At 42.6% G+C, this 12508-nt stretch overlaps 1 protein-coding gene across 3 annotated transcripts in view; it reads left to right on the top strand.

Annotated features, from left to right (window-relative positions):
- The window catches only part of LYPD6 (LY6/PLAUR domain containing 6), an 83418-nt gene extending 72371 nt beyond the window's left edge, over positions 1-11047 (top strand). For all 3 annotated transcript variants that reach the window (XM_033946362.1, XM_033946360.1, XM_033946361.1), the window contains 2 exons: positions 7847-7977; positions 10459-11047. In XM_033946362.1, coding sequence (XP_033802253.1) covers positions 7847-7977; positions 10459-10626 — 299 coding nt within the window. In that variant the 3' untranslated portion in view covers positions 10627-11047. The remainder of the gene's footprint in view (positions 1-7846; positions 7978-10458) is intronic.
- Positions 11048-12508: the final 1461 nt, after the last annotated feature.

Below are 12508 nucleotides of genomic sequence, written 5' to 3'. Positions count from 1 at the left end.
CTTCGTGCCTCCCAGGGCAGGCCTACCAGCCTCTTAAAAGCTTCCGGCATGCATCGTTGCTCTGGGAACCTTCTTGCTGCCAAGTCCCTCCTTCTGATGTAACTTTTAGTGCGAAACTGTAGCAGTATATGCTAGAGGCCAGACTAATACAAGGAAGCAGCATCCTGCAGATTCTATAAATGGCACCAAAAGTTAGGCACTTAATTGGGTACATAGTTTAGGACAAATTACGCGTGTAGCATACATAATTCACACTAAGGCCCGGATTCTCGTTGGGACGCCGAAAGTTAGGCATCCTTGGTGCTTGTTTTAATTGATGACACCACTTAACTTGTTTTAATTGGTACTTATCGATGCGGTAATTGACTGTGTCGTTTAAAACCAATTAAAAAGTAATTGCAAAAAAAAAGGAACCACTACTCGGCCTCCAGGATCGGCGCCTAGGTCCCTGGTGGCTAGCAGCGCATAATGTGCCAAAGCCTGGAAATGGGTGTGGTTAGGGGGTGGCGCTGGACTTTGGCATCACTATGCACCGCCGGCTGCGATTATGCCAGGACTCTAGGTGTCGGAAAAGTGGGCCTATGAAACCGTGGCCTACATTTCTGACGTCAAGGGTCCTGTCGAGCCATGATTATGGAAAGCGGCAATGCCTGTTGGTGATTGACATGTGGCAGGCGCCCGTTCTGTAGGTGCCTGCTGCAGCAGGTGCCACTTACAGAATCGGCCCCCTAACTTTGCAAATAGTTGGTGATAACGATCAATAATTGGCATTAATAAGCACTGATTGCTACTAATTTGCAGTTGCACGTGTAACAGACTTGCAATCCAGTCTATAAACCACATGCCTAACCGCAATCTCATGTGCAAATTCAAAGAGCACATTAACTTGAAAGGGGCATAGGCGACTCTTCTTGCACTCACTTTATACAGCTTTAGACATAGAAATATGACGGCAGATAAAGGCCAAATGACCCATCTACAGGGCAGGATTAACCAATAGGCCAAGTAGGCATGTGCCTAGGGCCCGAAATGGTCAGGGGGGCCCGATGAAGGAGGGCATCAACACTGTTTTTTCCAAATGGCAATGGGCCCCTCCAGCATCGATTGGCAACGTGGGCCCCCCCCCCGATCAGCAACGCGGGCACCACCCCGATTGGCAACGCCCACGTGCCTATCCCAGGTCCTCTTGAATTCAGATACAGTCTCTGTCTCCACCACCTCTTACAGGAGACTGTTCCACGCGTCTTCCGCCCTTTCTGTAAAAAAGTATTTCCTTAGATTACTCCTGATCCTATCACCTCTTAGCTTCATCTATTGCCCTCTCATTCCAGAGCTTCCTTTCAGACTCGATTCATGCACATTTATGCCATGTAGGTATTTAAACCTCTCTATCGTATCTCCCCTCTCCCGCCTTTCCTCCAAAGTATACCGATTGAGATCATACGCCTTATGATGAAGACCACATATCAATTTTGTAGCCTTCCTCTGGACCAACTCAATCCTTTTTATGTTCTTTTGAAGGTGCGGCCTCCAGAATTGAACACAGTGGTACTGTTTGGTTCATAACTGCGGACTTGCACTTCTGTAACAGTTTGGTACATACATCTGCCCTTATAGAATACTAGCTTAAGGCTCAGTTTTCTGATGCCTAACTTTGAGCGGCCTAGAATTTACCTCTATGTGAGCTTCAGGTTATTTACACTGCTGATTTATATCACTCTTATTTTATAACACCTTTGTTGGTTTAGTTCTAATCATTTATTAAACTGGAGCTGACAGTTTTATGATTCCGTTTCACTTTTGAACCTAAAGATCGCTGATATTTAAGTCCTTGGCTTCTGATGACCTAGAGGCTGAGATTAAATGTGTAATGCTTTTACTTTTCTTTGCTGAGATACTAAAGCTGAGATATTTTAACGGATGATATTCAAAAGGAGATAACCAAGATATGAGTGGCTCCTTCATACCATATTTATGCGAATATAAACCGAGGTGACCTTCCCCCCACTCCAAAAAAGAGGAATAAAGATTGACTCATATATAAATCGAAATTAGAAATTTGGTTGCTCCTGGAAGTCTACAAAGGCTAGACATCCTTACCATAAGTTTTAACACAATTTTGTAGACTTTAAATATTTTTATTAATGCAAAAAAAAACAATTTATTCAAGTCTATTCTTCAGGTCAAAAGGCCCAAAATACAAAGTCTTCCAGCAAAACACTGTAGGGTAGTCTGAATAATCTTTTTTACTTTCTATGACTGAGTATTTTATCAATCTCTCACTTTTTTCTTTTTCTTTTTTTTTACAATTTAAACAATAGAGATTTAAATCATAAATCAAGAACAGGCAATACAATACAGCAGTAGTCTTCCCTTTTTCATCTCAGTGACTTAAATGTATTAAAATTTCCATTAAAAGAAAATGGGTCAAAATTTTTGTACATCACAGACCTGTTGGCTCACTGTTAATTTAAAGATCATTATGAAAAAAGTCAGATTCTTTTTAAAAAGTGAGCATTTTCTAGTGGTCACATAATCCCAATTTATAAGATCACAGGAAGCGAGCACTTACCAGTTGGTACAGGCCACTCCCCGTTAAATACCTGCGCTACTATCCTGCATCTCTATCCCTCTCCAGCCAGCAGCTTATCAGCTGGTGTAGAAGAAACCTGCTGCCATAACGCTGAAGAAAGCCGCAACCACCTATGGTGTATGCAGATCTGGTGCGGGGTCTTAAGCATCTGCAGATGCTCAAGGCCTGCCAGCTCCTGCCTTCTCTGAGGTTTTCAGAAGGGGCGGGAGCTGGCAGGCCTTGAGCATTTGCAAATGCTCAAGGCCCCTAGCGATTATGGCTTTCTTCAGCATCGTGGCAGTAGCTTTTTTCACTAACTGGTAAGTTGCTGGCTGGAGGGGGGGGGAATGATATGTAGAATAGCGGTGCTGGTATTCATTGAGGAGGGGCCTGTTTAATGGATAGTGGTGGGGGGGGGGCTATGGTAGTTCACAGCCCTGTTAGTCATTGGGGATTGAGTGGCAGGGGAAGAAGTAAGACAACCGTACCGGTGGTAGGATGGAGGCTTGTGTATAAACCAAGACCCCCATTTTTGGGCCCTTTTTTTTTTTGGGGGGGGGCAAAAATCTCAGTTTGTATTAGAATATATACAATAGTTATCACCCAGTGACTAGGTGATTCCCAGATTTTCATCTGCACATAACCAGATAGTGTACAGGAAATCTAGGGAGACTATCATGGCACTATCCGGTTAATATCCAAAAAATCAAGAAAAGGATGCCCAAAATAAATCACAAAAAATTGCACCCTCCAAAATACAGGACAAAAAAGTCACCTTTCTTTACAAAAAGGGAGAAAAGACCTCAGTGTCTAATAGGGGCTCTTTAAGCTTCCCATATAGACAGGCTAGTTTTAAACAGAATTTAATCCTAGCAGACACATCCTTGGTCAGAAAAACTCCCAATTAGTAAGTGAACCTCTATTCTAATTTTCTAATAGTTTTATATATTTTCTTATAGTTTTATATATTTTTTTAAACTTTTCTTCAAACAACAATTGTCAAAAATAGAAGTCACTTATCTGAGCACTTCGATATTCAGGTGTAGTCCTGGAGTAAAGCAAGCAGGAAAAACTGCTCTATGGAAAAAAGCTATCAGTCAAAACATTCTTCCAAAATATCCAACAGGGGCCCCTGTTTCGCAACAAAATGCTTCGTCAGGGATTTGAGCGATCACACACCCGCGGAGTGACAGGAGTGGAAGCGGGTGTGTGATCGCTCAAATCCCTGACGAAGCATTTTGTTGCGAAACAGGGGCCCCTGTTGGATATTTTGGAAGAATGTTTTGACTGATAGCTTTTTTCCATAGAGCAGTTTTTCCTGCTTGCTTTACTCCAGGACTACACCTGAATATCGAAGTGCTCAGATAAGTGACTTCTATTTTTGACAATTGTTGTTTGAAGAAAAGTTTAAAAAAATATATAAAACTATAAGAAAATATATAAAACTATTAGAAAATTAGAATAGAGGTTCACTTACTAATTGGGAGTTTTTCTGACCAAGGATGTGTCTGCTAGGATTAAATTCTGTTTAAAACTAGCCTGTCTATATGGGAAGCTTAAAGAGCCCCTATTAGACACTGAGGTCTTTTCTCCCTTTTTGTAAAGAAAGGTGACTTTTTTGTCCTGTATTTTGGAGGGTGCAATTTTTTGTGACTATCCGGTTAATGCCAGGGTAGTTTGTGGACGGAGCTCAGAAAGATCCAGAGTTTATCTACTTCATTTAACTCTGAAAGTTTATGATGTAGATATATATGACACTCCAGTGCTTGTTTGAACCAATTTATCCTTGAAGCAGCACTTGATGAAACACTGGCCATCGTTGGATGTAGCTTGGATCAAGCAAGCTATTTATTTTTGCACTTTAATTTGCTGTAATTGCTTCTCTGCAATTCCAGCCACAACTATTTCCAGAATATTATCACAAATTGCACCATATATAACAGAATCCCATTGGTTTCCAGTATGACAACATAGCTTAAATAAACCGTCAAATCCAATATGTTTGTAAAATGTTTGGCAGCTTAGAAAATGTCAGAAGCCAAAAGCAACATGATCCTTCTTCTTTATCCACACTGGTAGCTGTTGAAGAGTATATAACCAGCGTGGGAAAATGATCATGCTATAAAGTGATATTCTACCACTCAACGACAATGGTAGCGAAGACCATATGTCTAAACGGTGCTTGGTATCTTCCAATAGACGAGGAACATTACATTCATAAAGTTTACTTGGATCTGCCGGCAAACAAATGCCTAGATAATTAGTCATCCCCCACCCAACGCAAAGGAAAAGACCCCGGCCACGACTCCCTAGACTGGTATAATGGCGCCATAGCTTCTGACTTAGAAGTATTCAAAGTAAATCCCAAAAAGTCCCCATATTCACACATATTTTCCAATAAAAGTGAAATTTTAAAATGTTCCAACCCCAGACAATGTTCCAACCCCAGACAAACCCCTGTGATTTCCAGATTCCCAAGAATTTCACAAATAAGAGGATCCAATGTGAGCACAATGACAGCAGTGGAGAGAGGGGACACCCCTGTCTAGTCCCTCTTCTTATGTCAAAAGGATCCGTAAGCTGACCATTCACCCACATTTGAGCCAAAGGTCTATTGTATAATACTTGAATGGCATCTCTCATGCGGCCTATTATACCATATTTCTCCAATACCGCATACAGGAACTCCCACTGCACCTCATCAAAAGCCTTTTCCACATCAAAATTAATGAGCAAGGAGGGAGTCTCTGCAGCACGTACTGCCAACAAAGAAGCTAATATGGCCCTGATGTTTTTCACTGCCTTATGACTCTCACAAAATCTGCCTGTGGAGACGCCAATAAATCAGGCATAATTCTAGCCAAGCGATTAGCCAACACAGAAGCCAATAACTTAGTCTCAAAGCAAAGCAATGAGATTGCTCTATAAGACTCCGGAAGAGTTGGATCCTTCCCTGGCTTAGGTAAAACAATCACTTGAGCTCTACATAGGGAATCCAGTATAACCTTCCCATCTATAATAAGACTGAACAGTTCTGTTAGAAGAGGCAAAATACCATTCCCCATTAACTTATAAAATTCAGCATGATAACCATCAAGGAATGATGCTTTTCCCAATTTACTCTTTTGAATCGCCAATTCTATTTCATCCTGGGATATGGACAAGTTAAGCACTCCCAAAGTCTGTTGCAATATCATAGGCAAATCTATACTATCCAAATAAACTGTTGGATCCAGACCCATTGGCGAACCCTTGGAATACAGTGTTTCAATTAAAAAAACAAAAAAAAACCGGAATTCCCTCGAGATTTACCATCCTCGTGTAACAATTTACCTGACCGATTCCGAAGAGTCAAAAAACAGTGCACACCCCTTTCCCTATGAACCATAAGTGCCAACATGCCACTGGGTTTGTTACCAAAACGATACAGTTGATATTGATAATACATAGCAGATTTTTTTAGCTCTCTGATGAAGCAGTTCATTCAATTCTGCTTGAGCATTCAAAAGATTAGCCCACAATCCCTCCTTAGGCCACCGTATGACCTCCGCAGCCATACCACTCCACAGATTTCTTAAGAAGCACTATTGCCTCCTCTCATAAACATTCAATTTAATGTGTAACATTCTGATTGCTCAGATTTTTAAATCAGAGAATATATACATAATTTCAATTTTAGAGGAGACATGAGGTAGCCGTAGTTCATTCAGGCACTACATCCCCCACCCACTTCATGTAGGGAGGTTTTCCCTGGTTTACGGGAAGGCTAATTACCACAGCCACTTCAAAAGAGTGAACAGGTCGAACAAACTCTGTCAGCCCTGGAACTTTTGCATTCTGTGTTTTAATCATCATCAAAACCTCAGCATCTTCCTTGTTCTTTCCTTTCCATTCATATATGAATGTTATCTGACAAACAACGTTCATGCATGCTGCCAATATCTTCTCCACAATCCCTTGCCATGGAAAAGGAACGTGAACCTACAATCCTTAGCAGCGTGCACATAAATAATATCCCCAGCAATGAGTAAGAGGCCGGCGACACTGTCCAGTTTTGCTGAGTACATTCAGAACAAAGGGAAAGCTTTCGTTTTTTAGCATCACATTTTGTTCGCTAAAGTATACAGCATACAGATCAGGCGTTATTGTTGCGTGTGCTTTAATACCACCATTATATGGGGCCCCTGAAGAAGACGTGTTTGATCGAAACACGGACCGTGTTGGGTCCCATATTTTGTAAAAAGTGGTCTATTTTGTACGCAACAATCTGTTAAAAATAAACTTTGCCTGTATCTTGTACATTGGTCTGCAGTACCTTTCTTTGTCTTTGTTTCATAGTACCAACTATGGGCTAGATTCACTAAGCAAACCGATCATGTACCGATCAGTTTGCGAGCCCTTTGCGACCCGATTTCCCTCCGACCCGATTCACTAACCTCTCCTCTGATCCAATCCCGATCTGTGCAGGCAAACGAGGGGAATCGGCATGCAAAGCTGGAAAAACGCGATTCACTAAACTTATCGACTGGATGGCCAATCGAAAAACTAGTGACTGGTGAGGACCAGTCGCTTGTGCTAACCCCCCCCCCCCCCCCCCCCCCAATTTTCCTGCTCTGGCTGCCCTACTCTCTGTTCTCAGCCCCAATCTCCTGCCTGCCCCGATCTCCTGCTCTCAGCCCCAGCCTGCTTCCTGCCACAATCTCCCGCTCTCAGCCCCGAATCTCACCTGCTGCCCCGACTCTCCTGCCCTTCCCCACAGTGCAAGCCCATGGTTTTAACCCACAGGTTTAAAGTGGGTTAAACCATGGGCTTGCAAAAAAACGCTTCCTACTGAGAGTATGCGCAGACCATCTACAGGCAAGGAAGATGGTCTGCACATGCTCAAGGATCGCTCTCTAGCGATCCGTACGGTGGCCTGCATGCAATTGGGAATGGAACAGACATGGAAAGGAGGTTAGTGAATCTAGCCCTATGGCAGGAAGAAAAAAGTGGCTAAGATCAGGGAACACCATTCATACACAGGTGTGACATTTTAGGTGCTGTAAGTGTTCTTTTTTGAAGTAATGAAGAGTTTTCTTTTGTATAGAGAAGCCATTCAACTATGATGGTATTTCTTTTCCCCTTAAATCGTTTGGCCCCGTTATTTTGATCTTTATTCAGTTCTTATTTACTGTTTGTCAGCTCTGTTCCAAGTACTGTATAGTTGATTTATAGTCCAATAAAACAAATAGTTTTAAGTTTGTTTTCACAAGCAAAAATCTCTTTTCTTGGCAGAAACAAGGTATTGTTATACACAGCACATCATGGACACCAGAGGAGAGAGCATATCTGTTACTAAATCCTGTGCCCCTCTGGAGAGGTGTTTGTCTATTGGGTGCAAAGAATCTAAACATGAAGGATACAAGGTAGGAGGAATGTACTGTACACAGGGAAGGGGAATGGGATTGGATATACTGTTCATATAATGATTCAAATGTGTGATCTAGGCACCAAGGTACCCCCCTCTTCAAACCCAGCATGCACCCAAAAAGAGGGAGAAAAAGCCTCAGACTAATGTATCACTATAGAACCAAAAGGTACAAATCAAAACTGTTTTTGATACTTTCACTGGCAAAAAAAAACCTCCCTCACAGAACAGCTCAAGTTTAGAACAGGACAAAGTCACCCGGAGGCATGTTCAAGGACTTAGCTGACAAAAGACGACTTGAGCTCCAACGCTGTCACGTCTTCTCCAATCTTCCCAACAAGTGACCTTATTTCACCAATGTGTGGCTCATCAGGGGAACAAACAATACAGCCTCGAAAAGTGTAGCCACGCTGAGACCAGCCCCAGAACAAAGGAAACAGACAAGAGCACTTAAAGCCTTCCTTCCCACACAGACCTCACTTCCGGTCCGAATCAACCAATCAGCACTCAGCTCAGCTCAGCTCAGCTCAGCTCTTATCAAACACAACTGATTGGAGAAAATCAAACATCAAAAAAGAAAAAGCAACAATGTAAATAATTTCCACCTTAAAAAATGCTTGCCACTCCACTTTCTGATTCAGACCCAATGGCCACACTGTTTGTAAAGAAAATAACAAAGCGTTGTTCAGTTTGGTAAAGTTTTTTCTTCATGTCTCGCCTGCAAAAATGGAAGAACCAAGGAGTCTATCACTGCACATTTAAAATCTTCAAATCTATGCTTAACTTGCTTGCAATGCTTTGTTAAGACATCTACTACATTTTGATGAGAAATATTGTGCTTGTGTTCCGAAAGCCGAGTTATAAAGGCTCTAGATGTGGGGTTTCATTCATAGATCCAAAAAAACCCTTCATATATATATATATATATTTTCAAATCTTATTTTTTAATACTTGTCTTATTATTTTTTGTACTTTTTGTCCTCATCTGAACAAGCCTCAAATACTTTTTAAAATCATGAGTGGTCGAGGCTTTGGCATTTAAGGCAGAGCTTACAGGAAGGGGACAGGGATAGTAACAAAACTCACGAGGACGGGGCAGGGGAATTGAGTTCCTGGGGGGACGGGGAAAAATTTGTCCCCCGTGTCATTATCTACCCAGGAGGCAGGCTGGATTTTGTTCCTCCTACCCTCCCCAGGAGTCAGATTGTTAGTGGAACTGTGTATTGGGGTGGGGGCTGGAGTAGTCACAGTGGGGTACCAGAAGCCATTCCTTTTGGGATGGAGTCATTTGGGTTTTGAGTTGCTGAGTCACTGTGGATAAAAGGGAGGGTTGGGTTCATGTTTGGTACCATCATAAATCCAGGGATCCAGCAAGATTTGGCAGTTCCACAGACCTTGCCTTGGGGCAGAGGTGGGGGGTTGATCGGTGCTGGAGCCTGCTGTGATGTGGCAATTGATAAACAGTTGTAATATGGTTTTGACAAATGTTGGATATGGGGAATGGCCTGGTTTTTGTATATTCAAAGGTTTCAATAAAGCTACAGCTGGTTTTGGTCACATACCTAGTTCTTGTGTTTACTGAATTGTAACTTCAGAACTGGGAGTGTGAATGCCCAAGTTACGACCACAGTTAAAAAAGAAGTTAAGAAAAACAGCATTGTAAAGCTACAGCCTCAGCACCATGAGGCTGTGGGTTCAAACCTACACTGCTCCTGGTGACCCTGGGCAAGTCATTTAATCCCCCCATGTACATTAGATAGATTGTGAGCCCGCCAGTACATAAGAACATAAGAAGTTGCCCCCGCTGAGTCAGACCAGAGGTCCATCTTGCTCAGCGGTCCGCTCCCGCGGCGGCCCCATCAGGCCTAGTGCCTGAACAGTGGTCCCTGATTAATTTTGTAACTTACCTCTAATCCCATCCCTATAATCTACCTTTACTCTTATCTGTACCCCTCAATCCCTTTGTCTTCCAAGTACCTATCCAAAGCTTCTTTGAACCCCTGTAGCGTACAGATAGGGGAAAATGCTTGAGTACCTGAATAAATTCATGTAAACTGTTCCGAGTTCCCCTGGGAGAATGGTATAGAAAATTGAATAAATAAATAGTGTGAAAAGCTTCAGCCTCTGATACAGAGCTGGTATTGTGACATCATAATGTCTCATTCCACAAATGCCCTAAGAGCCAACCCCATCAGTGATATCACAATGGCTTGATTGTCCTATATACTTAGCTCACTACATTTTGATTTCTAGAGTGGTTGCTCCTTGGTTGCTCCTTGTGACCCTAGGCAAGTTATTTAATCTCCCCCCCCCCCCCCATTGCTTCAGATATGTTAGATAGATTGTGAGCCCAGGACAGACAGGGAGAAATGTTTGAGTGCCTGAATAAATTCATGTAAACTGTTCTGAGCTCTCCTGGGAGAACGGTATAGAAAATTGAATAAATTAATAAATCTGACATTTGTTTTTCTTTCTGCAGATATGCACTTCCTGCTGTGAAGGGAATATTTGTAACTTGCCATTGCCCAGGAATGCAACAGATGCAATCTTTGCAACAACATCGCCTGTAAATCAGACTGAACGACATTTACATCGGATAGTTCTAATCTTGTCCTGCCTCAACCTGTTATGGCTGACCACTACGTAACATATTTTGTGTCACCTTTACTCAATGGAAAATCGGCAAGGCTGGATTTGGATTAGCTTGTACCTTATTTAGGGCGAGTAACATTCCGATACAGTTGGTATTTTTGTGTCTCCTGAGGACTCACAATCTGTTTTTACCTGAACTAATAGAGGGTTAAGTAGGAAGGAATCTTGCTACTTTTTGGAACTCTGTCAAGTACTTGTAAGCTGGACTGGCCACTGTTGAAAGCAAGATACTGGGCTAAATGGACCATTGGTCGGATCCAGTATGGCTCCTGTGTCTTGGCCCAAAACGTAAATATCAACTCTATTTTTTCATGTGAAGTCTTTGCCTTGTGAAGATATGGTATTTCCCCAAGAGCTGGAATGTTGCAAATCATTCTGCTTGAATGCTTCATAGGAGAATAAAAGAAATTCTTTCAGCCTGTGCATATAGTATTTTAAACTTTTCCAGACTCGTATAATAACTAGCACAGGCTTGCATTGACCCTGGAGCTGAATATAATATTCACATAATATTACAAATTATAGGCTGGTGTTTTAAGAAATAGTATGTTTGCCTAATGAAGCTCACGGGGCGGTTCATAGACAACAACGCGGAAGACAAAAGGCGCGCGCCAACAACTGAGCGCAAGACGGAGGCGCGCGCCAAAGAAAATGACTGTTTTTAGGGGCTCTGACGGGGGGTTTTGTTGGGGAGCACCCACAGTTTACTTAATACAAATCGCGCCGGCGTTGTGGGGGGTTTGACGGGGTTGTAACCCCCCACATTTTACTGAAAACTTAACTTTTTCCCTAAAAACAGAAAAAGTGAAGTTTTCAGTAAAATGTGGGGGGTTACAACCCCCCAAACCCCCCACAACGCCCTCACAACATGGCGCGATCTGTATTAAGTAAAGTGGGGGGGTTCCCCCCACGCCCCCCCCCCCCCGTCGGAGCCCTAAAAACAGTAATTTTCTTCGGGGCGCGCCTCCACGCTGCGCTCAATTGTCTGCTCGCGCCTTTGTCCCGGCGCGCTTTTGACCTGACACCCACTAGGCAGAACTTGATTCGGAAAATGTATGGAGTGAGTTTGATTAAGGTCAGATTTCTACAGCAACACTTGGGTTTGTATTTATAAAAGCCCTCTCGTTAACCCACCCTTTTTATTTTTTTAGAAGCTTATTTCTCCAAAGTGTCTAAGAAAAATAAATGCTGCTGCACTTCCCATTTGCCTCTGTCCCCTGAATGAAATGTTGAGTTGTGGGGCAAGCAACACCGTTTTATAAGCTAAAGCAGTGCTTTTCAAACCCGTCCTGGGGGACCACCAGCAAGTGGGGTTTACAGGACATCCCTAATGAACGTGCACAAGAGAAAATCGGCACGACTGGATTTGGATTTAGCTCACACCTTTCTCAGTAGTTCAAAACGAGTTACTTTCAAATACAGTGGGTACTGGTGTGTCTCTTGGGGGGCTTGTTTTCACCTACTGTATATTCTAGAAATTTTAGTTCATGCCAGCAGTAATTGCTTAATCACAAGACGTGAACTTTTAATTCAGCTCCAATCCTTCAGCACTGTAAACAAATCCGGTTTTCAGGATGGTCAAGCTATGCTAATTAGACCACGTGTATTCAGAAATAGAGAATGACACGGTGACAAAATTCATCACCTTACCCATCCCCGCGGATAACCGCGGGAAATCATCTTCATGTCATTCTTTAAGGAGACAGGGAAGAATCAAAGTATGAATGGCCACAATCACTGACCCACAAACTTTGCTTTGAAGAATGCTGGTGTAGAAGGACTGAGGTTGAGATAGACACTACAGAATGACAGTCTCTGCTATCCAGAGCAGATATTGTGATGTCATAATGCCTCATTCCACCAGTGCCTAAGAGCCA

Source organism: Geotrypetes seraphini, chromosome 5, assembly GCF_902459505.1.
Source record: "Geotrypetes seraphini chromosome 5, aGeoSer1.1, whole genome shotgun sequence".
Lineage (NCBI taxonomy): Eukaryota > Metazoa > Chordata > Amphibia > Gymnophiona > Dermophiidae > Geotrypetes > Geotrypetes seraphini.
Note: the sequence above shows the minus strand (reverse complement) of the source record. Positions and strands in the feature narration are given on the sequence as shown.